Below are 24,347 nucleotides of genomic sequence, written 5' to 3' on the forward strand. Positions count from 1 at the left end.
ACCAGGTCGGGATGACCTAGGTGACTAGTCTCCTGCCCCACGCAGCTGGGAGGACTGGAGAGGAGGCGGGGGGATACCTAGTAGAGGCCTTGCTGCTGGCCAGGGGGTGGCTTTCCCCCCTTTCTGGGGGGCAGTGCTTCCTGTGTGCCCACGGTGCGTTCCTCTAGGCCGTGCTTCAGGCCTCCGGCCACAGTCTGATCACCTGCCCTTGGCTGTGTGCTGTTGAGTTTTCTGTTCTGCTTTCCACAATGAGAGGACTCTTAGAAAACCCAACTTGCTTGACACACTGATGTTTATCATGACTGCAAAGAGCCTGCAGCCTGCTGCTCACTACTCGGGCCTCAGGGCCACGGCCACCCTGCCTCCCAGGCTGGCCCGGGGCCTGCCCATTGCCTCCCCTGGTCTCACCCTCTGCAGCTCCACTCAGCTGCTCCCCTGGACAACCCCAGCATCCGCCCCTCCTCTTCCCCCTGGCTCTCCTAGAATTTCCTGGAATCTCTCATCTCCAAACCGTGACTTTGCTGAATGTAAAAGTAACATCCTTAACTTCTGTTATTTACACAGCAAAAATACAACATGTGCTAGTAGAGATAGGTCCCAGTTTATGCTGGTTTTTCCCCCTTTTAAAATGTTTTTATATTTTAAAATTTTAGGCTTATAGAAGAGCTAGAAAACTAGTGCAGAGTTTCTGTAGAGCCTCCCCCGGGGACCCCCAAAGTATCATCTTACTTAGCCATGATGTATTTAGCAGAATTGAGACATTAACCAAGTACAATAATATTAACTAAACTACAGGCTCCAAGTAGTCTGCACCAGCGCTGCCGCGACCTCCGCAAACCCTTTTACCCTCCTCAGATCTCACACGGTGTGTGGCTGGCAGATCTCTTGTGCGCCTGTTGGTAGCTGCTGGTTTTCAGTCTTCCCGGGATTTGGTATAGGGGAACGAAACTCACAACCTATTAGATGTCCAGTGTGAGTTCATGTTCAGTAAAATCAAAGATGAGTTTTAGGAACAAAGGAGGTTAAGAGCAGAATATATTTATTGAGAGAAAGAAAGCTTCTGTCTGAGAGAGAAGGGTCCCAAGTGGGTTGTCAAAGACTGCCTTTTAAAGGGACTTTTGTAGAGCAAAACCACAAGGTGGGGTGGGGCCAAAATGGGAATTCGCAGAGTGGGCATGAAGTGGGACAGAACTGTGGTCAACCAATAAGATGAATTGCTCAGGTAAAACTGATTAAAGTGGAACAAATGGGGAAGTGAGTCACATAGTGGGCGTTCTTAGACAGCAGTGACTTTTCTCAGAAGGGGTTTGGGATGGTGACTCCTGCTTCCTCAGAGTGACGGAGAACTATTGAGAATATCAACCCTTAGGATGTGGGTGTATTTGCTTAGTTTTTTGTCATGAGCCTAGCCTACAGCGGGAGGCACCGGTCTGCCCCACAGCTGCAGGGCATCTGGCCTTCTGCACTGGCTCCTTTGAGGGCCCAGCCCTATCTGTCTGCCTGGAATATTTCTATCTAACTCAGTAGCCTGTAACAGTTTTGCATAGAAAAACACTTCGGAAAAGTACTGGTCCGAGGCCTAGAAAGAAAGCACCCGGTGTTACCCTGCATCCCTGGGCCAAGGCAGCCTCTTCCTGAAGTCTCGGTTGCTTCTTGCTTAACCTTGATCCCTTGGTTAAGGCGCGGTCTCCACCTTGATGTTACAGATTTTCCCTACCTTGTTCATTAGGATAAGGCCGTTAAGCCCAGCTATACTCAAAGGGAGAGGAGCTGAATTCCATGCCCTGGAGAAATCTGTTCAGCCTTTCCAGTACTAATACACACATTTAAGAAGAGGAGCTCGGAGATCCTGCCAGGATTGCGTTTCTCTGTGAAATCCCTCCTGTGGCCTGCAGTGTCCTCCAGTGGACCTTGACTGCAGTGAGCTCCTTTTATTCTTTTCCTCCTCCTCTCTTGCTGCATGGTTGTCTAATGGACTGCTTCCTACCTGGGGGAAAGCGGCCAGAATGGCAGTTCAGAGACTTGGCAGACTTACCTCTGGGTACCTGACTTTCTGGTTTGGGTAGATTTGTGGCTTCTGCATTTCTGGGAATCTGGTCTCCGGAACACTTCCTCGCCATGGTTCATCAACCGGTCCACTCATGCGCTATTGACCGCATTTAGCCCACAGGGACAGTCTGGATTCTGTGGCTCATCCTAGGCTACGGGGGAAATGTTGATTGAGGCTGCCTGTCATTCGAGAGGTAAGGACATCAGTAATCAGAGGGGGCGGGTGTCTGGGAAACTCGGAGCTGCCCACCCTGGCTTCATCGCTGTGGTGGCTTCGTAAGATCACTTTGGACTGAGAACTTGCAGCTTCCTGCTAAGCAGAGGCAGAGTGGAAATGCACCCTGGACAGGGTGGAGGGGCAGGTATGGAGGGCAAGACTGGGGTGCTGCATTTGGACAATGCTTGCAGTCACATATCCTGTCTTGCCAAACTCCTATAAGACCTCCCCGGGTGCTTCTGAGTATGATTATTCATTAAAAATAGTCACTTTCCCTATTTTACATTGATAGCCCAGGCTATCAAACTACCAGTGATCCTCCTGCTGCAATCTTCTGGCTAAGCATAAGCTTCTTAAAGGAGAGACTAGTTACATTGTAACCCTGGCATATGAAAGGTACTATATAACAGTAACTGAGTCAATGGGTGATGAATACATTGAAACTGGGGATGCTCATGCTTTCCCTGAAGTTCCCTCAGTTCTTCAATCATGGAAGCAGTCTTGAATATGATTGGTTGAGCTCTCTACCTATTATTGCAATGTTGTCATGTTATATTTACAATGTAAATCCAGAAACAAAGAAAAGAAAAGAAAGAAAAAAAGAAAGAAAGAAAGAAAGAAAAGAAAAGCAAGGTCTAGGGGTTGGATTATGCTGTAGGACACTATTTTGTTTCATTTTGTGGTACTGGGATAGAACCTAGAACCTCCTGCCGTGCTATCAAGACAATTGGGGATAAGTTGACTTTGGAATCTGTACCAGTTTGTTTTCAGTTGCTGTAATGAAATACATGGAGCTGGGTCATTTGTAAAGAGCTTTAGAGGCTGGGGGTGCAACTCAGTGGCAGAGCAGTTGCTAAACAAGCACAAGGCCTTGTGTTTGCCGCCCAGCACCACTCTTCCCAGTTAAAGAGGGTTACTTAGCCTGCAGGTCTGGAGACTGAAAGCCCAAGATGGGGTGGTGGCATCAGAGCAGGAGTGCACATGAGACGATGTGGTTACATGGCCAGATGGTATAGGGAGCCACTGAACTGGAAATTCCCACACCTGTGGGAGCCGGCCAGCTGGTCTGAGAAAAAAGATCTGCCTGAGGCGAGCTGCAGGAACCAGTGACTCTGGGTCCCCAAATCAGGCCCTTAAATTGCCATTCATTGCAGATTACTAGGCAGCAGGGTGTCATTGGACATTAAGTTGCTAAATGTATAAATAAACACCCCTACAATGATGGGCAGTTCCCTCCCATCAGGAGAGAGGGCTCTACTGACCCCAGCTTTTGTCTCTTCTTTATTTTTTCGTCCTTTCATGGTTCTTCACCCTGGGAACCGTAAGAGCTGCTTGGGTCATGGCTAGACACGAAGCCAGAGAATAACTTGGAGGCCAGGCACTGTCTTACAACTCGGTCTGGTGAGAACTTAGTGACCCTGAGAACTTACTTCCTTCTTTCTGAGATTGTGTTCCTGTGAGCAGCCAACTCTGCCGGGGGCCGCCACCTCCCAGCATTTCATGCTGGGTTCAGACTTCCCACGCACTGACACATGTGGGGAACCGATCAGCCCAGCAAAACGAAGGTGTGAGCAACATGAAGGGCACGGTGGAAAAAATACAGATGGTGGAGTCAGGGATGATGGGTTCAAATCCCAGCTTTATCACTTTTTAGCTGCATAATATAATAGACTCCTATATAATATATAATATATATAATATAATATATAGTCTCCTATATAAGAGAATAATGGTATCTTGCTTATAATATTGTGAGGATTAAGTTTCAGTTTTATGATATATGTGTATATGGGGTCAAATATACTACATGTAAGAAATATATAGGCATATGTATACATATATGCTTTTCTATGCATACTTGCATATATTCTAATATTGATATAGGAGAAATGTAACTTCTGACTGTTAGATGTCAAATATACTGGGTTCAAGTCCCCCAAGAATGAATTCCAGGGGACAGTGGGTCTTGAAAGTAGGAAAGGTGGGGCTGGGGATTTAGCTCAGCGGAATAAACGCCTGCCTTGCAAGCAGGCAGTCGTGAGTTCAATCCCCGGTACCGATAAAAAAAATGAAAAAAAAAAAAAAGTAGGAAAGGTTTAGTAAGAGAAGGCTCCTTGAAAGAGGCAGGCAGAGCCCCAAGAGAGTGGCCCAAGGCCTTTTGTCAGGGGTAATTTATACTGCAGAGTCACAAGGTGGGTGCATTATGGGTCAGACTGCAGTCAACAATCAACCCATAGGATTACAACATCACCACTTAGTGAATACAGACAGTCCTCGTCTATCAGCCAAGTTCCACTCCTTGATCAGGTCATTAAATGAATTGGTCACTAAAGGAGTACTGTATTCAGTGTGTACATTTCCGTATTCAGATGAGATTGGGTACAGTCAGGGCGGGATAGCTGGACACCATTACAACATTCAGAAAGAAGAATGGTCAAAGGGAACGCCTCAGCTTGCTGACTCCTCTATGCAGTCCTGTAATGTATAACTGAACATAAAACTAGAGCACTGTACTGCACAGTACAATCAGCAAAACTTACACTACTGTGTAAACAAGGTGTACCGTACAAAAAACATACCAAGGCTCAAAAGACAAGACATATAAAATGTGCACGTAAAAAAGGCTGGTCATACGTCTAAAGAGAGGGTCACACGTTTCCTAAGCCAAAACAGCTGTCAAACAGGCCATGAAACAGGACTATCGGCATGGACCCACTGGGGAAATGAGACACACAGCAGGAGGGCACGGACGGACGTTCGAAGGCACTTAGGGGGAGGGACGAGTCTGGTGCTCTGGGTACTGACCCGGGAGACTGGTGCCCATCTGGACTCCCTTGACCAGGGAATGCGCAGTACAGCACCATCTCAGTTCAGTGTATATCTCTCAGGAAGGTCTGTTGGCCTGGCTGTTGCATCTCCATCTTACACCTACAGCTACAAGCTTGATGTCTGTTTGTTGCACTGACTTCCTTGGAGACCCAATCCCTCTTACATAAATTATTTTGTATCTTAGCTGCCTACGATCATGTGGCTCTACATGTGTGCTTCTATCTATCCGTCCGTGTGACCCACATGTAGCTATGTTTCTTGGCACATGCTCATGGTGGCGGTCACTCTACATGAAGGAGAAAACGCACTAGAAGGAGTTGGTTAAATAGGTGTTGGGGAACTTAAAAATCAGAGAGGACAGCGAGGTGGACTGCAGGAAGCAGCTACCACTCAGTGCCAGGAAGCAGCTCCCACTCAGAGCCAGGGCTGGCACAGGAGAGGAGGCTGGGGCTTTGAAGTCTGGAGGCTGGGGTGTGTGTGTGTGGCATGCGTAGGCTGGTGCAGAGCCAGGGCAGGGAGGGTGAGGAGGGTGCACAATGAGGCTGGTTCTGGGAGGGAAAAAACAAATATCCGGAGACTGGTACCGAGGGCTGCGGGAATGAAAGCCGTGCCTTTGACAGAAATCTGCTGACCTCACTGGACACAAGGCGAAGCTCCCCCCCACTGGCCACCTTCTTCTACGGCCCCCAAGGAGCTGGGCGAGCTGGGCGAGTGGGTCCCTGACCGGGAATAACCAAGTCGAGGGTGGAACAGAGGGCCAGCAGTTCAGTGAAGCAGCAACTCCGTGTAATTTAATTTAGTTTTCCTCCATTCCCAGCCCACTGTACAAGTACGAATTACAACCCAATGCATTATCCATGTCCACAGCATTCATGATATTTCTAAATTTTTATTATTTGAAATGATGCTGAAATGACCATTCTTTAATCCTCTTCAGATAAAATTTTCAATGGGGAGAGCTCACACAACATTCGGCAAAGTGGAATAGCTATTATTAACATGTTTTGGAGAGGGTTTATTTTCTAGGAGTTACTAAAATTTTTCTGCCAATATTGAATACCTCTAAATATGATGTCAATCCAGATGTTACAAGCAAAGTACTGTCTCTAAATTTGTCTTCTTGGAAAGAATGAAAAGTGGCCCCCAGCAGAATGCGTGGACAGAGTAGATTTCAGTAAAGACTTGGTATTGATGATCTTGAAGCAATAACCTCACCTGTAAAAGGCGTTGCCCAGAGACCCCAGTGTTTAATTTCCTTCCCCACCCAGGAAACCAAACACAGGTGACGTGTGCTGATGGGAACCGTGGTAAAGCATTGTGCTTTTTTAAAAGCTGGCAAATGTTTAGCTAAGACCCAACAGCGTAAAGCCCCAACCAGATTTCCTTTCCAGTAATCCTGACATGTTCAGCAATTTACTGTGTATCTTTCTCACCATGTGCTTATTTTTTCTGTTAAGGATCACACAACGCCTGAGAAAGAGAAATGTTTGGAAAAGCAGCAGTGCCATCTTGTGGAACTTTTGGCGGCTTTAAATTCGCCACAGCGCCACTGCAGGTGGTTTTGCAAGATCCTTTTATCTTTCTCCTTGCATTTTGTCCTTTTGTCTCCATTATTCTGTGGCAGTGATGTGGCATTAGTGTCAGTTTGAACCCTGGCTTTTGAGGATATGCAATTGCTGCTAAATGAAACTTGGACCCTCACCTGTCCTATGCTGTCTTTGTTTATAGATCTGTGTGGTTATCTGTATCAAAAGGAGTACGCGTTTTGTTTTGTGCTTCCTCAAGGAATATATTGGAAATTTCTTCACGGTACAGTTATGACTTAGAGTTAAGTATCTGCTGCCGAAGGGGCATTGTAGCAGGGTGTGGAATTGCTTCCCGAGGAGGGAGGGCCTTCTTTGAGCACGGAGCTTCCCTCCCTCCCTGTCTGGAGCTCAGCTCAGCTGTTCAGCATGTGCATTGGTTGATGTTGGCTCTTTATCCTTTGACAGGCACTCGCCAGGAAGTGCTCAAGGCATTGCTAGCGCTTCAGGGAGGGGCTGCATCTTCTCTTTTCCTCTTGAACCCTGCTTATGCACTACACTGGCAGAGGTGATGGCAGTGGGAATGAGGAGTGCACTTACCGGCTCCAAAACAGAAACCCCAGGATTCAAAGCCTGGCAGCTGAGGGCCTTTCTGGCTCCTCTCTACTCACACAAATCCCTAGTCTCACAATAGCGTACATCTAAAACACACCCAAGGAGGAGAAAAAACAAAATAAAATATTTCCATAGTTGCATTTATCAGCTTGCTTTTCCTATAATGAAATAACTGAGGTAACAAATTGAAAGAAGGAAGGTTTTACTTTGGTGCCTGTTTTCAGAGGTTTCAGTCTGTGGCTGGTTGGCCCTGTTGCCTTGGGCCTGCAGTGAGGCAGAACCTTGCACGGCAGAGATAGAAGCAGATAGAAGCAGCTGCTCACACCATGGGAGCCAGGAAGTAATGAGAGTGGGGGAGGGAGGGAAGCCGACAGGCGAGAAGGGAGGAGGCAGAGGAGGAGAGAAGAGAGGAAAGAAGCGGAGGGCACAGCTGGGTCCCGGTCCGCTTCCGGGGCTCACCTCTGATGACCTGCTGTCTTCCCTCTGGTCCCACTTCCCAAGGGCTCCACCACGTTCCACGGCAGGAGACCCAGGACGCAGGCCTCTGCGGGGCGTCTAGATCGAAGGTACAGTAACAGCTCTTCCTGTGTCACTGCTTTCGCATCTGTCTGTCGGGGGAAGGAGCTAAGTACAAATATTTTTTGGAATAACTTGCTCAGCAGTGTCCTTTTTCCACTCAGGCAGCCAACTTTTGAATCAAATATTTTTCCCTCTCCTTTTTCCTTGTGACACTGGCACTGAACTCAGGGCCTCCAGTGCCCTTGGCACACATGCTACGCTGCCAGCTATTCTGCCAGCCGTGGGAGAGCCAATTTTTTTTTTTTTGAGATAGGGTCCTACCATGTAGCCCGGCTGGCCCCACACTTAGAGTGGTCCTCCTGCCTCAGCCTCCAAGCGCTGGGATTACAAGTGTATGCTAACATACCCAGCTCAAGAGCCAACTTGTTTCTTGAGGGGTTTTTTTGTTTGTTTTGTTTTGGAAAACAGGCTCTCACTATCAGTTCAGGCTGACCTTGACCTCACATTGTAGTGCAGGTTGGTCTCAAACTCACATCACTCTCCTGTCTCAGCCTTGTGAGTGCTAGGATCACAGGCATGTGCCCCCTTGCTGGGCTAAGAGCCAACTTCTTGGTTTTCTTTGTTTTTTTTTTTTTTTTTTTTGGTACTGGGGATTGAACTCACGACCTCATGCTTGCCAGGCAGGTACTTAAGCCACTGAGCTAAATCCACAGCCCAAGAGCCAACTTCTTGAAAGTTCTTCGGAAATATTTTTGTGACTTTCATCCTGATCCTCTACTGCTGAGTGTGACTTGCTGTGCAGGGGCCCCTAAAACAGACTCAGCCTGGAGGATCTCACATCCGAGAGTGAAAACCTGCTCTGTCCACCCAGCGCCATGTCCAACCTCGGTTAATCTGCAGCTGTCTCCCTACCTTCTGGGGGGCATCTCCCCCTTCTGTTGGACAGCCCCCTCCCCTACCAGTGTCCACTATGGAAACTGCCTTGCTCTTCTAGACCTCAGCCTCCTGACCACTGTGGATCAGTCTGGGTGCAACTGGTCCAGTGATTCAGCCAATTGGCACCTTCCCAGGAATTTCCGAATTCTGGGGAGAGCAGAGCTGTGCTGCTCTGTGCATGTGATCACAGGGTGGCGGCAGCTGTGGGGCTGTGCAGTGCCCAGGTCTCACTGCCACTTCCCACAGCCTTGCTGTGTGCCTGCACTGGCGTGGGCGTTGTCCCCATCACCAGCTCTCCTAAGCAGAGTGTCCTCTGTGTCTGGCCTCAGTCCAGCAGGCCCTGTCAGTCCTCATGGACACATGCAGAGAGGCTCACAGCAAGACGCCCAGGACCAGGGAGGATGGAGCACCTCGGAGCACCCCTTGCCTGTGAGCAGATGACATGGAAACCAGATGGCCAGAGGGTTGCTTGGTCCTCATAAAATCAGCACAAGAGGTACCTGGTAACCTGCTGTGTCAATCTTTTCTCTATTTATTTTTGCTTTCTTTCTGGTGCTAGGGATCAAACCTAATCTTGTGCATGCTAAGCACACACCCCCGACTGAGCAAGCCCAGCCCGTGCCCATGGTTCAATCAGAGACAGCAGAGCCGTCATGAAAAGTGAACATTCTGTCACCCGGGTTCGCTCCTCTTGGAGGCTCTTGCTTGGGCCTATACTATGTTGCTTGTCGTGGCGTCTGTCCTGTGCTCCTTGACTGACCCAGTGCTGTCCTCATTGATTGTTCAGTGATTGAAAGCTACTTGGTGGGCATCTGCAATGTGCCAGGTGTCATCGCCAGTCTCAGACACACAGTGGGGAATAAAAAAAATTTGCTGCAGTCTCAAGACTTACACTCTAATAGGATTAAAAATCAACAAAATTAAAAAGAAAGCTGTGTAATTTAGGTGATGATTCAGTTCTATAAAGAAAACCGAGATTGGGCAACAGGTTGGAGTACAGGGACTGGTCTCAGCTGCGCTCCCTCTGTCCTGTGTCTGTCTGTCTCTCACGAGCTCTTCTGCTTGCAGTACTGGTGGCTGAACCCAGGACCTTTGCCCTGAGCTGCATTCACCTCCCTTAATAGTTTTTCATTTTCAGACAGGGTCTTGCTAAGTTTCTCTGGCTATGCACGACCCTGCAATTCTCCTGCATCAGCCTCCTCAGTGCTGGGATTAGAAGGGTGACTACCACAGCTGGCTTGTGACAATGTCCTTGAAAGGACAACTTCAAGCACTTTTCTTCTCTGAGGCTCTGCCTCCATCATGAATGACAGTAACTATCTAGACTGGCAAGAAACTATCCAGACCAACTAACTGCTTCTCAGGATGTAAATGGTCATTGATGTCCTTTGCCCTGGGAAAGGAACAGTACCTAAGACAGAAATTAGGAAAAACTCGCTGAAATGTACATCAGATGTCTTTAAAAAAATTTTTTTTTTGGTCATTTTGACACAGGGTTTTGCTGTGTAGTTCAGGCTGGCCTCAGACTCACAGTGATCCTCCTGCCTTAGTCCCCTGAGTGCTGGGGTCACAGACATGTTCCACCTCGCCCCAGATGTCACTGTTGTACTTGGATTTATCTTGGTAGTGGAAAGACAACTGGGTTGGGCATGATATGTGATTTCTTGGATTCCACGAAGAAAAATGAATCCACATCTGGAAAGCAGTGAGGAAGACAGCAGAGCAGTGAGCAGCAGAAGGGCCTGTCTGGGATTTGATGTCCAGAACTACAACACAGTAACATGAAGACAATAAAGAGGGAAGCGGGTCCTGGGACCCAGGGAGGGCCTAAAGGGACAACTGCAGCCTGCAGGGCGAACAAGGAGAGCAACTTCAACAAAGGAGGAGGTGGCAGGTGGCGCTTTCTACCTGAGTGTGGACTCACTCCCTGGGAGGGGCGGCTCAGAACAGCACACGCACAGTGACACTGGGAACCCCAGAGGCCCCTGCAGAGAAATGCACCAGAGTGGAGGGAACAGAGTGGAGGACGGAACAAATGGAACAGAGTGGAGGATGCAGCAGACTGCAGCGGCTGGTGAGACACCCAGGTTCAGATCTCTCCCAGAAGGGCAACTGAGCAGGGGCTGCTTGTAGAGGCCAACTGATCTCAGAAGCAGAGCAACTGCTGCTCCTACAAACAAACGTGAGGCACATGGAGTGCTTCAGGGTAAACAGGCGCGGCTCCAGCCTCGTGATCAGAATCTGAACTTCAGTGGAAATAAAGGCGCAGGGCTGTAGGGATTTCCCACTGCCCCACTGGGAAGCTACTGATGGCTCTCTTGGCTTAATCAGCACAGATCTGGACTCTGCCCACACCGTCTACTAGTGAAAGCAGAGACACCCCGTGAAGTGGACATTTTTTTCTTTTCTCTCTTTTGTTTTCTTTGGTTGTTTTTTTTTTTTCTTCATTGCTCATTCTTGTTTTTAGATGAGTGTGAACATGGTTTCTAATTTTTGTTGCTGTTTTGTTCTATTCTTGTTTTTAATTCTTCTTTCTCTCCTCCTGTCTTCTTCACCAGTTTCCTAGAGCTTGTGTGATGCTCTTTGGTCTTCCAGTCTCCCTCCCCTTCCCCCTCCATCATCATCCTCCTCCCCCACCCCCTCCCCTCCTCTTCTTCTTCTTGAGAAAGAGTGTTGCTGTGTAGTTCAGGCTGGCCTGGACTCACGATGGAATGGCCCTAAACTTGCAGCAATCCTCCTGACTCAGCCTCCCAAGTGCCAGGGTTACAGGCATGTGCCACCATGCCCAGTTCCATCATTGCTTCTAATCTCTTCCTTTTCTTCTGTTTCTCTATTTTCCCCTCTTACCCCTTTAAAATTTTCTCCCCTTTAATAAAAAAATGGACATCTGAAATGAACAGAGACTTCAGATTAAGAAGTAGAAAAGGTGAATGAACATATGAAAAAATGTTCACTATCACTGGTCATTTGAGTAGTGCAAATTAAAACAATGCTGAGAGCCCCTCTCTCCCCAGAAAAAAATGCCTAATATCAAGAAATCAACCAATAACAAATGCTGTGGGGCTGTGGGGAAAAGGAACCCTTCTCCTCCACTGTTGATAGGAGTGTATCCTGGGACAACCACTGTGGAACTGGCATGGAGATTCCTGAACAACACAAAACGAGAGGTTTCATTTGACCCAGCTCTTTTCCTTCTTGGTGTCTTCTTGAAAGAATTAAGAGCATCATACCACAGTGATACATGTGCATCTGTGTTTATAGTGCCACAGGTTTTAACAGCTGAATCTTGGAAACAGTCCAAATGCCCATCAATTGATGAATAGATAAAAAAAGATGTGGTTTTTGTACCATGGAGTACTAGTCTGCCATAAAGAAGGATAACCCTGAGAAATTTCTAGCTAAATAGAGGCTCCTTGAGGCCATACTCTTAAGAGAAATAAATCAGACACACATGTGTAAATACTACATTGTTTCTCTTATGTGAGAAATTGAAAGTGTAAATAAGCACTGAAATACATAATAGAAATTGTGAAACAGAAAATGTTTAAATGGGAAGGAGGAAACAGAGATGGGGAGGAGAAAAGGAAAAAGTGGAAATAAAGCTTTTGTCAGTCCATACTCCATACTCTAGAGGGAGAGGAGTTGGAGGGAAAGCAGGATGATGGGAAAGAGAAAAATTATATCATGTACAGGTAGAAATTCCCTATGCTGAGTGTGATAAACATAATTAAAAAAAAGAGAAGCCACCAGCTCACCTCCCTGGTAAGTGGCTCAGGCAAGCTGTGGCTGCCCCGGGGAGAACCACTGGCCTCTGCCAAGATCTGCACCATGTTGGAACTTGGGGCACTAGGAAACCAAGCCAGCTGCTGGACTCCCTGGTAAGCAGCTGTGAGCCTGAGGGCTGAAAATCAAACATCCCATACCCCCCTCCTTAGCAAACAGGAGTCAGAGGTCTGAGCATCTTTTGGGAAGATGACCATATGCAATATTCTTCTACCATCTCTTTGAAGGCAAATATTGTTATGACTGTTTTGCTTTGTTCTGATTAATGGTATCGCTCTATTCAATATTGTTTTGATAAGTTCTATAGTGTTCTGTATTTCACTTGATTTTGCTATACCTGATTGAAAGCACAACAAGATATACTGTGGAACCTATCACTGTTATCCCGGTAACCTGCTGTGAGTTCTGTACAGTTTCACTGCACAATCTCAATTGGCTTTGTTCCGTCTTGTTCTGTTGTATTTTACTACCTTTAAAATAATAGAGAGAGAGAGAGAGAGAGAGAGAGAGAGAGAGAGAGAGAGAGAGAGAGAGAAAGCAGTAGAAGGAAAGCAAGGACAGCAGAGGTTGGGGGACCGCAAAGGCCGATGCTGGTGCTGGCAGGACGCTGAACGAGTGAACATTCTGCAGCGTCTGTAAGCAGTGACTGTACGAGCTTTCACGAGAGGGCTGATGAGTCACAAAATTACAAAAATAAAACTAAAAGGAGTACTTTGAGCAGAGACCCGAATGATGGAAGGGCGTGTCCTGCGGAAGGCTCCAAGTCTGAGGTCACAGGCGGTCAGGGCAGAGGCCTGGAGGTGGGGAGAGCTTACAGGCTTCCAGGGAAAGTGAGGTGGCCGTGGTGGCCACTCGACTCTGTGTTTGCCCTCCGTACCTGTGGACTCTGCGTCTGTGGACCCAGCCAACCACAGACAAAGCAGACTTCAGACTGAGACCCGTGTCTGCTGTGAACACGGAGACTGTGTGTACCACTACTCCGGACAGATGACGTGTAACAGCTGTTCACACGGTACTTGCAATGCAGGAGATACTCTAGGTAGCCTGGAGAGAATCTCGCGTATACGGAGGATGCACTTACGGTTCACGTCGCTCTCTGCTATTTTATGTGAGTTTTGCACACCCTCAGACTTGAGCATCCCCAGGCTTCCTGCAGCCAGTCCCTTGTAGATAACGAAGGACAACAGTGTTTTTAACTTACGGAAACTGTATTTGCCGTAGATTTTGTGTCTCATGTTTTACATTTACTGTTGTATTCTGGGGACCTACCATTTCTCAGAAGGTACTTGCCATGTTTTCCTCTGCATTTCTTAGGGGGACACCTGGGCTCCTCCTGATTCCCTCGGGTACCATCAGCCGGGGGCAGTGTCTTGTGCACATCTTGTGTAGGTTTGTGCTCTTCTCCCAGGCTTCTGTGGAGAAATGACTGCTGGCCCACAGGGTAAGTGCACACCTAATTTCACTGAAGATGGTTCCTAACCATGGTTCCTCCTTCATCCTGTTACTGTGGTGCTGACTGATGGTGGTATGTTGAACGAGCCCATACCCCAGAAACAAATCTCATCTGGTCATGGTGTGATTTGCTGCTTCAGCTGTTTGAGAGTATTTTTTTTGGTAGTGTCTTTGGCCTCGCTATCATGCGCATGCTAGCCTTGTAGAACAAATTGGGCAGCGCTCCCTCCTGTTTGAGAAAGAGCAGCGTTAGGAGTTGGCAGGGAAGCCCCTGCCCCTACATTTTCTCTGGGGGTTTTGCTGAATCCTCTTAGTAGTTACACATGTAGCCACAGCTTTGTCTTTCTACCAGAGTTTCACGGGGTTGTGTTTCTGGGAAGTCTACTGTTTTATCTAGACAGCAACCCAAGTTCCTGTCTCATAGTCCTTTGTGTTCCTACAACATCAGTGTGCTGTCTGTTTATTTTAGACTGGGCTGTGCCATGCTGCCCAGGCTGCTGATTTCCTTTCTCTTTTGAGACAAAGGGCTGCTGTGCTTCAGGCTGGCCTGGAGGCCTGTGCTCACCCCTGGCTCTGGAGCAGCCCACTCTGCCCCACGCCCTGACCTCAGTCGATACCATCTTTTGACTTTCTCAAGTAGTGCCCCAGTGGTAACTGTATTTCCGTATTTTATTTTTTATTTATGTTTTTACTTTGGTACTTACGACCTTGCGCTTGCCAGGCAGGCGCTGAGCCAAGTCCCGGGCCCTGCTTCTGTATCTTCATCCCCAGAACCGGTGGTGCTTCCTTCCCGGCCCGGGTGCTATGCAGGTGCTCAGGGAGAGGCTGAACCCCAGCTCTACCCCCTCCTTCCCCTGCCCTGGGCCCTGTGACGGGCAGGCTGCACAGCTGGGAGAAGGGGTGCACTCAGGAGGACGGGACTGTTCCACTTCCCTGTCATTCATTCCTGTCCCCATTTTCTTAGGGCCATGGGTAACCACCAGTGCTTTGATGGTGATGGGAGAGTGTTAAAGTCCTTTTTCTAAGCAGCTTGGAGCAGAGTGGTGGGAGGAAACTGAAGTGAGTTTGTAAACAATATAGGAGTCCAAGCAGCCAAACTGATAAATTTGGAATTTTATTAGCTGAGCTCAATGACCACCATAGACCCATTTCAGAGTTTAAACGAGTGGTGCAGAACTGGAGGGCTACAGGGCATTAAAGCAAAAAACTGTGAAGCAAGGCATCCTGTGGAAGCAATTTAGCTAGAATCCTGCATTAATTTTGGTTGACACCTGTATCCTGCTTCTTTGTTGAGCAGGTTAATTCTTGTCTTGTGGTGCAGCTCATTCTGCTTTTCTCACGGGACTTGTACCCTGGGTGATTTTTCACTCCACTGGGTCAAACACAGGGCACAAGACGGAGTCAGTTAGGCCAAGCTCCAACAGAAAAGAACGCAGATCCAGTGAGCATGAGGCTGGGAGGAGGAGCAGACAGATGGACAGATGGTGGGGTGGCCTCAGTGAGTTTCGGGGACACTGGGAAGGCCTGGACTGCCCAGTGAGGGAAGTGGCACCCCCAGCCGCGAGCTCTTCCTCGGGAGGACTGGACAACCCAGCCTGCCGGTGGGCGAGCGGGAGGGCAGGGGGAGCCCAGGTCAGTCTGAGCGAGGAATGCATGGATTGCTGGGCCATGGGCGTGAGTGACCCCAGAACAGGCCTGCGTCTGAATGAACAAAAGGGCAAGGAGGAAGGCAGGCTGCTGGTCTCCTCAGGTGCCAGTCTCCACCTCCAACTTGAAGGCCCACTGCAGGAAGCCGTGGCCTTGCACTGAATCCTGGGGTCCCCACGGTGCTGAGGGCTTTGTTTTCTTTCTTTTAGAGACGGGGTCTCGCTATGCAGTTGGAACTCACTTTGTAGCCCCAGGCTAGTGTTGAATTTGCAACAATCCTCCTGCCTCAGCCTCCCAAGTGCTGGCCAGTCTGGTAAACTCATACACATTTATCTATCTTTCGTCAAATCTGCTTCTGTGTGCGGACAGAATCTTGTACAACGGGATTTCACTTTGTAGGTGATTTTAGGGTTACGGGATTGTTAACAGAGGCGCGCCTCACTCAGACCTGTTTCAGGAGAGTGAATTGGTGTGAAGGAGGACTGGGAGTCCTGGCTGAAACTCCTGCACACAGAACCTCAGCTGCTCCCCGTTCTAGGTGAGGAAAGGGGCAGAAGGCTGGGTCTCTGCCAGCGGCCACACAGTGTCTGGGCACTGACTTGAGCGCTAACCAGGCTGTACACCATGAGTCCGGAGCTCCAGCATGGCCCTCCTGTGCTGCACGCAATAGAAGAGGAGCCGGGAGAGGCGCTGTCCAGCAGCAGAACTAAGGCGTAGGAGTGGGCAGGAGGGGAGGACCTTTGGGGCCCCGAGGAAACAAATGGCTGGATCTCGACTGTAATGGGGAAGTGAGGAGTGGGTGCCTGGGGTGCCTGATCTGGGTGGAGCCCTCCAAGCCAGAGCAGGCCCACGGGGAGGAGGCCACCGGACAGGGTCAGAGGTGCTGCCTGAGCCTGTCCTACAGGGACCGCAGAGAGCTGCTAAGCCTGGTGGCCAGGTGGATAGACTCACAAGGACGCTGGTGAGGTTGGGGCTCACTCTCAGGCCCTCCCTCCGAACTGGGGGAGCACAGAGGAATACGGCAACTCACAAAATACTAGAGGCCTCATGACCATGCGCAACAAAATGAGGGTAAGTGAACACATACCCAAGGGCAGGTTCTGTTTTCAGGATGCCCGCCACCGTCAAGGTGGAGGACTGTGCTTCTGGGAGGGCGCTGGCAGGTCTGGTCGCTTATCTGACAGAAGAATGACCTGCCTCCCTTCTAAAGGGTGTCAGGCAGTTTGTAGCAACCACAATGATGCAGAAAATTAATGACTGGTTTGCTATAGATGCAGAAATTTCCTTTTGGCTTTGAAAAACTGAAATGGTTTCTTTCCCCTTATTTTTGGTGCTGGAGCTCAAACCTCAGGCCCCGAGTGCACCTGGCAAACGCCATACCACCAAGTCACACCCCAGTCCCTGGCGCACTTGTGTTTTTTTTTTTTTTTTTTTTTTTTTTTGTCTTTTTGAGACAGGGTCTCGCTGTGCAGTTCAGGCTGGCCTTGAGCTCACTTTGTAGCCCAGGCTGGTCTGGAACTCACAACGATTCTCCTGCCTCAGCCTCCCAAGTGCTGGGATTACAGGCATGAGCCACCACGCCTGGCTCTCACTTGTTTTTGTAGTACTGGGTTGAACCCTGGACCTTAGCACTGCTATAGCCCAGACTTTTTTCCAAGGCAGGGTCTTTTAATCACAAAATTGTACAGGGTGGGCCTAAACTCACAGTCCTCCTGCCTCAGTGTCCCAGAGTGCTGGGACAGGTGTGCACTACCACGCCAGCCTGGGCATACGTCTTACTACTTTAAACGCCTGTGTTCCTTGCTCCTGGCACCGAGCAGCTGAGGCAGGGGATCACTGTGAGTTTGAGTCCAGTGAGTACAAGGCCAGACTGAACTTCACAGCAAAACCCTGTCCAAAAAACAACTAAAAAAGAGAAATTCCTCTTTCCTTGTTCTCCTTTTCTCGGCCTTCCTCCTGCTCCCTTTGTGCGTGCTGTGGCAAGCAGGTGGTCAGTCAGACTGGCACAAAATGATCACCAGCGGTCTCTCCTGCTCTTGGAGAATTCAGTGAAAAACTTGCACTGCAGACAGCAGCTGCTCTGTGGACCGCCATCGGGAGGCCCGGGGCGGGTGGGTGCGGTGAGGCAGGGTCAGGGTCTCCAGGCATACTCACGGTTTGACGTAAAGAAGGGAGCAAGTCGCCCGCAGTGAGACTGGGGCTGCCAGCTGCACTTCTGCACCCCACCTCTTCCTCCAGGGCACCTGGGGGACAGCTGGGGAGAGAGCATTTCCAGCCAACAAGACTGAACACGAAGACATTCTTATCTATCTTTTCCCTTGGTTGGGTTTTACCAGAGATAAAAACAAATTAGTAATTCCGTAAGTAGTTATTTCTAAAACAACGAACAAAAGACAACTTTTTTTTTTTTTTTTTTTTTTTTAGCCAGGCCAGACACGGTGGTACATGCATGTAATTCCAGAGGCTAAGCAGGTCGGCTGCAATAAGGTTTGAGGCCGGCCTGGGCTACACTGCAAGTTCAAGACCGGCTTCAAAAAATAAGAAAAAAATGTTTTTAACCAACAAAATACTTTCATAATAATTGGGTAAAAAGGTGTTCGCAGCCGCTGCCGCGCCACCGTCGCTCTCTAAGGCCAGCGCCGCCTCTCTCTCGCCGAGCTCCAGCCAAAGGAGAAGCGGGTAAGGAGGACCTTGTAGCATGGCTCGTACCAAGCAGACTGCCCACAAATCCACTGGTGGTAAAGTGCGCAGGAAACAACTGGCTACAAAAGCCACACGTAAGAGTGCGCCCTCTACTGGAGGGGTGAAGAAACCTCATCGTTACAGGCCTGGGACCGAGGCACTTCGTGAAATTAGGCGTTTTCAGAAGTCCACTGAACTTCTGATTTGCGAAACTTCTCAGGACTTCAAAACAGATCTGCGTTTTCAGAGTGCAGCTATTGGTGCTTTGCAGGAGGCAAGTGAGGCCTATCTGGTTGGCCTGATTGAAGACACCAACCTGTGTGCCATCCATGCCAAACGTGTCACAATTATGCCAAAAGACATCCAGCTAGCACGCCACATTCGTGGAGAACATGCTTAAGAGTCTACTATGGTGGGAGACATTTCATGCTCAAAATTTTTTTTCTCTTCTCCCTGTTATTGGTAGTTCTGAATGTTACTTTTTTTCTCGTGGGGTTAAAAGGTACCTAAGTACATGATTGTGAGTGGAAAATAGGGGACAGAAATCAGGTATTGGCAGTTTTTCAATTTTCTTTTTTTTTTTTTTTTTGTCTTTTTCCTTTTTATCGGTACCAGGGATCGAACCCACGACTGCCTGCTTGTAAGGCAGGCGCTTATGCCGCTGAGCTAAACCTCCAGCCCGTGTGTGAATTTTTAATATTCATGCGGGGATGTAAAGCATTCATGCAAGTTGAAATGTTTCAGTGAACAAGTTTCAGCACTTCAATTTTATAAATGAAAATCTTAAATTTTTCTGGACAATGCCAGCATTTGGATTTTTTAAAAAAACAAGTAAATTTCTTGATAGCAACTAAATGGTGTTTGTAGCATTTTTATCACACAGTGGATTCCATTCAGTCATTATACTTTTCTGAGTTGTCTTACATGCTAGTACATGTTTTTAATGTTGTCTGTCTTTCTGTGCTGTGCCTGTAAGTTTGCTATTAAAATACATTAAACTATAAAAAAAAATTGGGCAAAAAGTCTCACCCTTTGTCAATTTCAAGTATTAAACTATAAGGGAAGAGCTTTTCAATATACTGGATTAATGTATTTCACAGCCTTACTAGCCTTTAATAATTGTAAGGGAGGCTTCCATTGTCCTATTAAGCAGTTTATTTTTATTGTAAACTCATGGATTGTTTTATATAATGTTATATAGTTTTCTTTTTTTTGCAGTACTGGGGACTGAACCCAGGGCCATGTACATGCTAGGTAAGTTCTCTACCACAGACGATGCCCCAAGCCTTGAGATGGGCTCTTGCTAGGTTGCCCACAAACTTGTGATCCTCCTATCTTAGCCTCCTGAGTAGCCAGGACTACAGATGTGTGCCACTGTGCCCGCTATAGTGAAACCTCACATCACAAACTGAGTTCTCTCCAAGATTCTGATTGCAAGCTGAACCACACGTGGATCCTTGAATCAAATTTCCCCATAAGGTCAATATTGAACCTCACCAATGAATTGTACTTAGTTCTCATCCAACTTGGTTGTGACCAGAAGTGTGGGGAGAATCAAGTTCACCCACCGAGGTACCACTGTGCATCACTCTGATGGCATGGGCCAGATTGGGCCAGGGGAGTCCTTTCCTGATGACTTGTCTGCTTGGTTCCCCATGATTTCACACACTTTTCTGGGCTTAGGAACAAGAAGTTTCAGGTTCATCTTGGACTTCTGCTGCCACAGCCCTGGAATCAGCTAGTTCTCTGTGGAATGGAGATGGGTTTTTAAATTTCATTGAGAAGCACATTTTCATTGATCATTTATTTTAACCCTTTTTGTACTACTATGTTTACTCTAATGGTAATTAATTTCTAGTGCTACTTCACGCATAATTTTTCACAAGCCAGTGTATCCCATGAGGCCCTCCTTTACTGCAATCAGAACTCTCCTAAGTACATGAGGTGCTGTTGCTTGGTTTTTGTGGTGCTAGAGATTGAACCCATGGTTTGCTGCCTGCCCATTAAGTGCTTGGAGCTACGTGTTCAGTTCTGTGCTGATTTTTAAGGACAAACTAGTAAGATTGGCAAGGGATAAGATAGTTACCTTTTAGGGGCTGGGGATTTAGCTCAGCGGCATAAGTGTCTGCCTTGCAAGCAGGCAGTTGTGAGTTTGATCCCCAGTACCGATAAAAAGATAGTTACCTTTTAAAAAAAAGTTGTAGTTAAAAACATACAAGTAATATAAAAAAATACCTGGATATTTTTGTATCTATGTGAACACTTCTATTCTGATTTCATTATTGACAGACAGATTTTTAAGACAATTAAAAACACACAAATAATGTAAAAAATACCTGGATATTTTTTGTATTTATGTGAACACTTTTATTTTTATTTCATTACTGACATTAACATACTATTTTTAAGACAATATACAGCTAAGCTAACTGAAGTAAAACACACAAGAACTTTATTAGAGATGACACTGATGCAAGAAATCTGAAAGCAGCTTTTAATTTAATTTCTTCTCCTAGCAACACCACAATTTCTGGAACTGATACTGCCTGTGAATCAGATACTTTGTTACCTTTTCTAATTTGAGTATATGCTGAAGCAAGCACTACTTTTCTTTTTTTTTTTTTAGTACCAGGGATCGAACTCACGACCTTGTGCTTACCAGGCAAGCTCTCGAGCCACTGAACTAAATCCCTGCCCCAAGATAACTTTTCCAGAAAGAAAATCATGCTCTTCTGTTTAAGAACTCAATGAATAACTAGGCTTTCTGTTTTATCAACCACAAAAAATCACTTAGAATTTAGGCATTCTGACAGAATCCAGTGTGCTTTTAGACAACAGTACTGTAGTTCGTTTTCTTTTCACTAAGGTCTCAGTGAAAAAATGTATCAAGAAATCACTGAATCAGAAAGCAGGTACATGGTGTTTTTTTACTACAAAGGAAATTGAGGACTTAGGAAGAAAAGCAGCTAGTGCTTTGGAAAAAATGTCAAATCTTGACTTTGGAGCCACATAACTGCTGTGTTATCTCTTTTTAAAAAAGGCCTTTCCCTGCTTGTTTCCAGACTTCTTTTACTCCTTTGATGCTTTCTTTTTTCACACATTTCCAGTACTCTTGTATACTCTGTTGTTGTGGTACCTGTGAATAAAAAGTGAAAATTAAGGGTCATTCTCCTCCAGGTTAAAATAATGGCATGTGTATGTTATGTTACAGGTAATTTCCTTCCCACACTCCTTAAAAAAAAAAGCTGAAGGCAGGCTAGGTATGAAAGGCTTGCTAATGGAAATCGTATTTGTTAGTTTCCCCCAAGTCATGTTTGCTGTAGGAATTAACTTGTTTTCTAACTTGTGAGTCCAGTGCTGTCTCCACAGACGTGGGCCTCACGTTCTTTAATGCCTGTCCTTTCTTCTGGCCCACCTGCCCACCTGCTGTGTGCGTTCTCTCTGTATCTGCATTTCAAAGATGTCTTTTGTGAGGATGCTTCTAACTGATTCAAATCTAAACAAAACTCTTGTCTTTGATCTTCCCCAAAGTTACAGACCAATATGTGAATCAGAAGGAATACAAACAGCTAACATTATTTACTTATGCATCTCAGCCTCTACACACTTAATTCTAATAATGATTCTTTCTGGTAGATTGTTAGCTTTCTTGTTAAATAGATGAGAAACCTGAGGCTCAAAAAAAAAAAAATTAAAATTACGTGGCATTGTAAGACTCAGCAGTTAAATGGCAGAGCCAGGATTTGAACACAGGTACATAACTACAAAGCCCGAAGTTCAAATCCTAAGACTTTAATTTTAATTCATTTTTTTTTTTGAGATAGGGTCTTGCTATACAACTCATACTGTCTGAAACTTAGTGATTCTCCCGCCTCAGCCTCCTAAGTACTGGGCTTACAGGCATGCGCCACCACACTCAGCCTTCTAAAATTTTTAAATAGTGGTTTCTAGTACAAATATATATATATAATTTTTTTTAATCGGTACCGGGGATCGAACTCATGACCACGTGCTTGCAAAGCAGGCACTTATGCCGCTGAGCTAAATCCCCAGCCCCTAACTATCTATTTTTTTAAAGAGCAAAATGCCACATCTCATTTTATGTAAAGCATTTCAGTATTTCAATTATTAATTTTTACAAACTATTAAAATTTCATTTAAGATTGCTATTTGCTCAAATTCTAGGTTTATCTAGGCTTAATATTATTGTTAATAACATATAAACATGTAGGTTTTTAAAAACTCAAAATATGTTACCCATAAACCTCGATGCATCCTGTTTTTTAACACCCCAAGAAATTCTTCATGGCTAAGACATTCATCACCATCCAAATCAAAGATCTTAAAGACCGTGTCCAAAATGTTGTCTGAAAGCTCTTGTCCTGTAGCTACCTTCACAGCTCTCTTAAACTCTGCTACAAAAGAGAACACAAACCACAACAGGCAGGTGAAATAGTCGAGCTGTAATTAAGCTAAGCTTTCATTAGCTGAGAAGCAACAACAAATTTAAGTTTTTATTATTTGGGAAGTAAAACACAAAAATACTCATCACAAATACATTCAAAGAACATAAATTCGTTGAGAAATGCCATGAAAGTAACTGTAAGTAAGCTGTTTTAATTAAAGCTTTAATTGCATATTAGGCATTTCCTTTTCTTTTTTAGAATAATGAGAAACTAAAAGCAAAAAAGTAATTGTTAAATAAGTTGTTGGTGTTGTAAATCTAGAATAGCCATATTGACTTAAAAGGCCAATTATTTTACTGATAACTGGCTCTGTGGTTGGTATCATCCCACTGAAGAACAGAGTGAAACAGCTTATTGAGGATAAAAATTAAACGATTTCTATATCTTACCTAGTCTGACAGGTCGATGAGCTAAGCTAAACATTTGCATGGCAATAGCGAAGTCTTCCAAGTGGGTCGTAAAATGGCAAAATGACTTGAACTCATCCAAACTAATGCTCTAATAAAAACAAAGAGGTTTTATTACATTTTTATAAATACATTAAGTAATCTTATGAATATAACTGTAGTCTTGTATCATAAGCTTATGAACTTAGATCTAAGCAAGTCTATTAAAAAGTTCAAGACACAGATTAACAGAATGAAAGGTTTTAGAGCTCAAGAGGAACGATGAGAGAGGAGCAGGCAGGGCCTGTGCTATGGCTGGGGGGAGACTAGACGCTGTGTGCGTGGGGTCCCACGGGCTGTGCAGTGCAAACCCTGGGCTGGCCCTGCATGATGGACTGGATGGCTCCATACCAACTTCATGCGAGGCCCAAACTCCCAGTGAGACTTTATTTGGAGGCAAGGCCTTTCAGGAAGGGAAGAGAGTGGTCTGAGGAGGCTGGTGTCATGAGAGGAAAAGACGGCCATGCTTGCTCACCCCCATGCTCGATCTCCTGTTTATGAACAAGGTCGCACAGGACACCCTGAAGAGGTGCCACATGCAGGGGCCACTTCAGAAGATGGGCTGTCAGCACCCATACTCTGGATATCCAGCCTCCACAATAACGAAACATATCCGTTGTTTGGCACTTTGTTACTACAGCCCAAGGACAGTAACGTACTCTGTTAAATGGTCCCCTTCTGCAGAGTTTTACGAGTCAGATGGCACTGAGTAGGAGAGGGTTTTGGAAATGAACCTATGTTGAATTTCAGTCTTGCCATTTACTGTCTCTATCACCTAAACATATATCTGACCACAGTGTACTACATGGAATAACCAGGATTCGAACTCTTGCTCAATGGACTTGAAAATCTTTGCACCTAAGAAACAGAAGCAAAGGGCTATGGATATAGCTCAGTGGTGGAGCACTTGCCTAGCAAATGCCTAGCAAAACCCTGGCTTTCATCCCTAGCACTGCCAGACACAATGTCCAAAAACACAACAAAGATGTTAACAGACTAGTTTTCCCATTATAAACTAAAAACAATAAAAGAATTCTTAATCTGAAGGTAAATTCTTTCCTGCTTAAAAAAGCATCTTTTGAGTGGAGTCTAGTGGCACACTGTAATCTCAGCATCAGGGAGGCCAAGGCAGCCTACAATGCATAGTGAAACCCTATCTCCGAAAACAGTCAGTGTCTTTCTG

The 24,347-nt window shown here is 46.3% G+C and overlaps 2 protein-coding genes and 1 long non-coding RNA gene across 5 annotated transcripts in view; 2 read left to right on the forward strand and 1 right to left on the reverse strand.

The window, feature by feature from the left end:
* The first annotated feature begins 1,267 nt into the window (after nucleotides 1-1,267).
* LOC106025122 (uncharacterized) lies at nucleotides 1,268-16,955 on the forward strand. Its single transcript, XR_010041719.1, has 4 exons — nucleotides 1,268-2,243; nucleotides 6,553-6,650; nucleotides 7,735-7,799; nucleotides 9,018-16,955. It is a non-coding gene; the product is annotated as an uncharacterized LOC106025122 (long non-coding RNA).
* A 1,027-nt stretch (nucleotides 16,956-17,982) lies between these two features.
* LOC100727057 (histone H3.3A-like) lies at nucleotides 17,983-19,263 on the forward strand. Its single transcript, XM_003477241.5, has one exon. It carries the CDS (start codon nucleotides 18,269-18,271, stop codon nucleotides 18,650-18,652), a length of 384 nt encoding a protein of 127 aa, XP_003477289.1. The 5' UTR covers nucleotides 17,983-18,268; the 3' UTR covers nucleotides 18,653-19,263.
* A 1,332-nt stretch (nucleotides 19,264-20,595) lies between these two features.
* The window catches only part of Micu2 (mitochondrial calcium uptake 2), a 92,642-nt gene continuing 88,890 nt past the window's right edge, over nucleotides 20,596-24,347 (reverse strand). For 2 of the 3 annotated variants that reach the window (XM_063232509.1, XM_003477394.5), the window contains 3 exons: nucleotides 23,108-23,216; nucleotides 22,510-22,667; nucleotides 20,596-21,388 (listed from right to left, as the gene is read on the reverse strand). In XM_063232509.1, coding sequence (XP_063088579.1) covers nucleotides 21,284-21,388; nucleotides 22,510-22,667; nucleotides 23,108-23,216 — 372 coding nt within the window. In that variant the 3' untranslated portion in view covers nucleotides 20,596-21,283. The remainder of the gene's footprint in view (nucleotides 21,389-22,509; nucleotides 22,668-23,107; nucleotides 23,217-24,347) is intronic. The other variant, XM_013141135.3, reaches the window with a different exon arrangement.

Source organism: Cavia porcellus, unplaced genomic scaffold (genome assembly GCF_034190915.1).
Source record: "Cavia porcellus strain 051 isolate PalLab524CR breed Dunkin Hartley unplaced genomic scaffold, mCavPor4.1 scaffold_21, whole genome shotgun sequence".
Taxonomy (NCBI): domain Eukaryota; kingdom Metazoa; phylum Chordata; class Mammalia; order Rodentia; family Caviidae; genus Cavia; species Cavia porcellus.

Coding starts and splice junctions, on each gene's coding strand:
- LOC100727057 (XM_003477241.5), top strand. CDS start 18,269: ATGGCTCGTACCAAGCAGACTGCCCACAAATCCACTGGTGGTAAAGTG.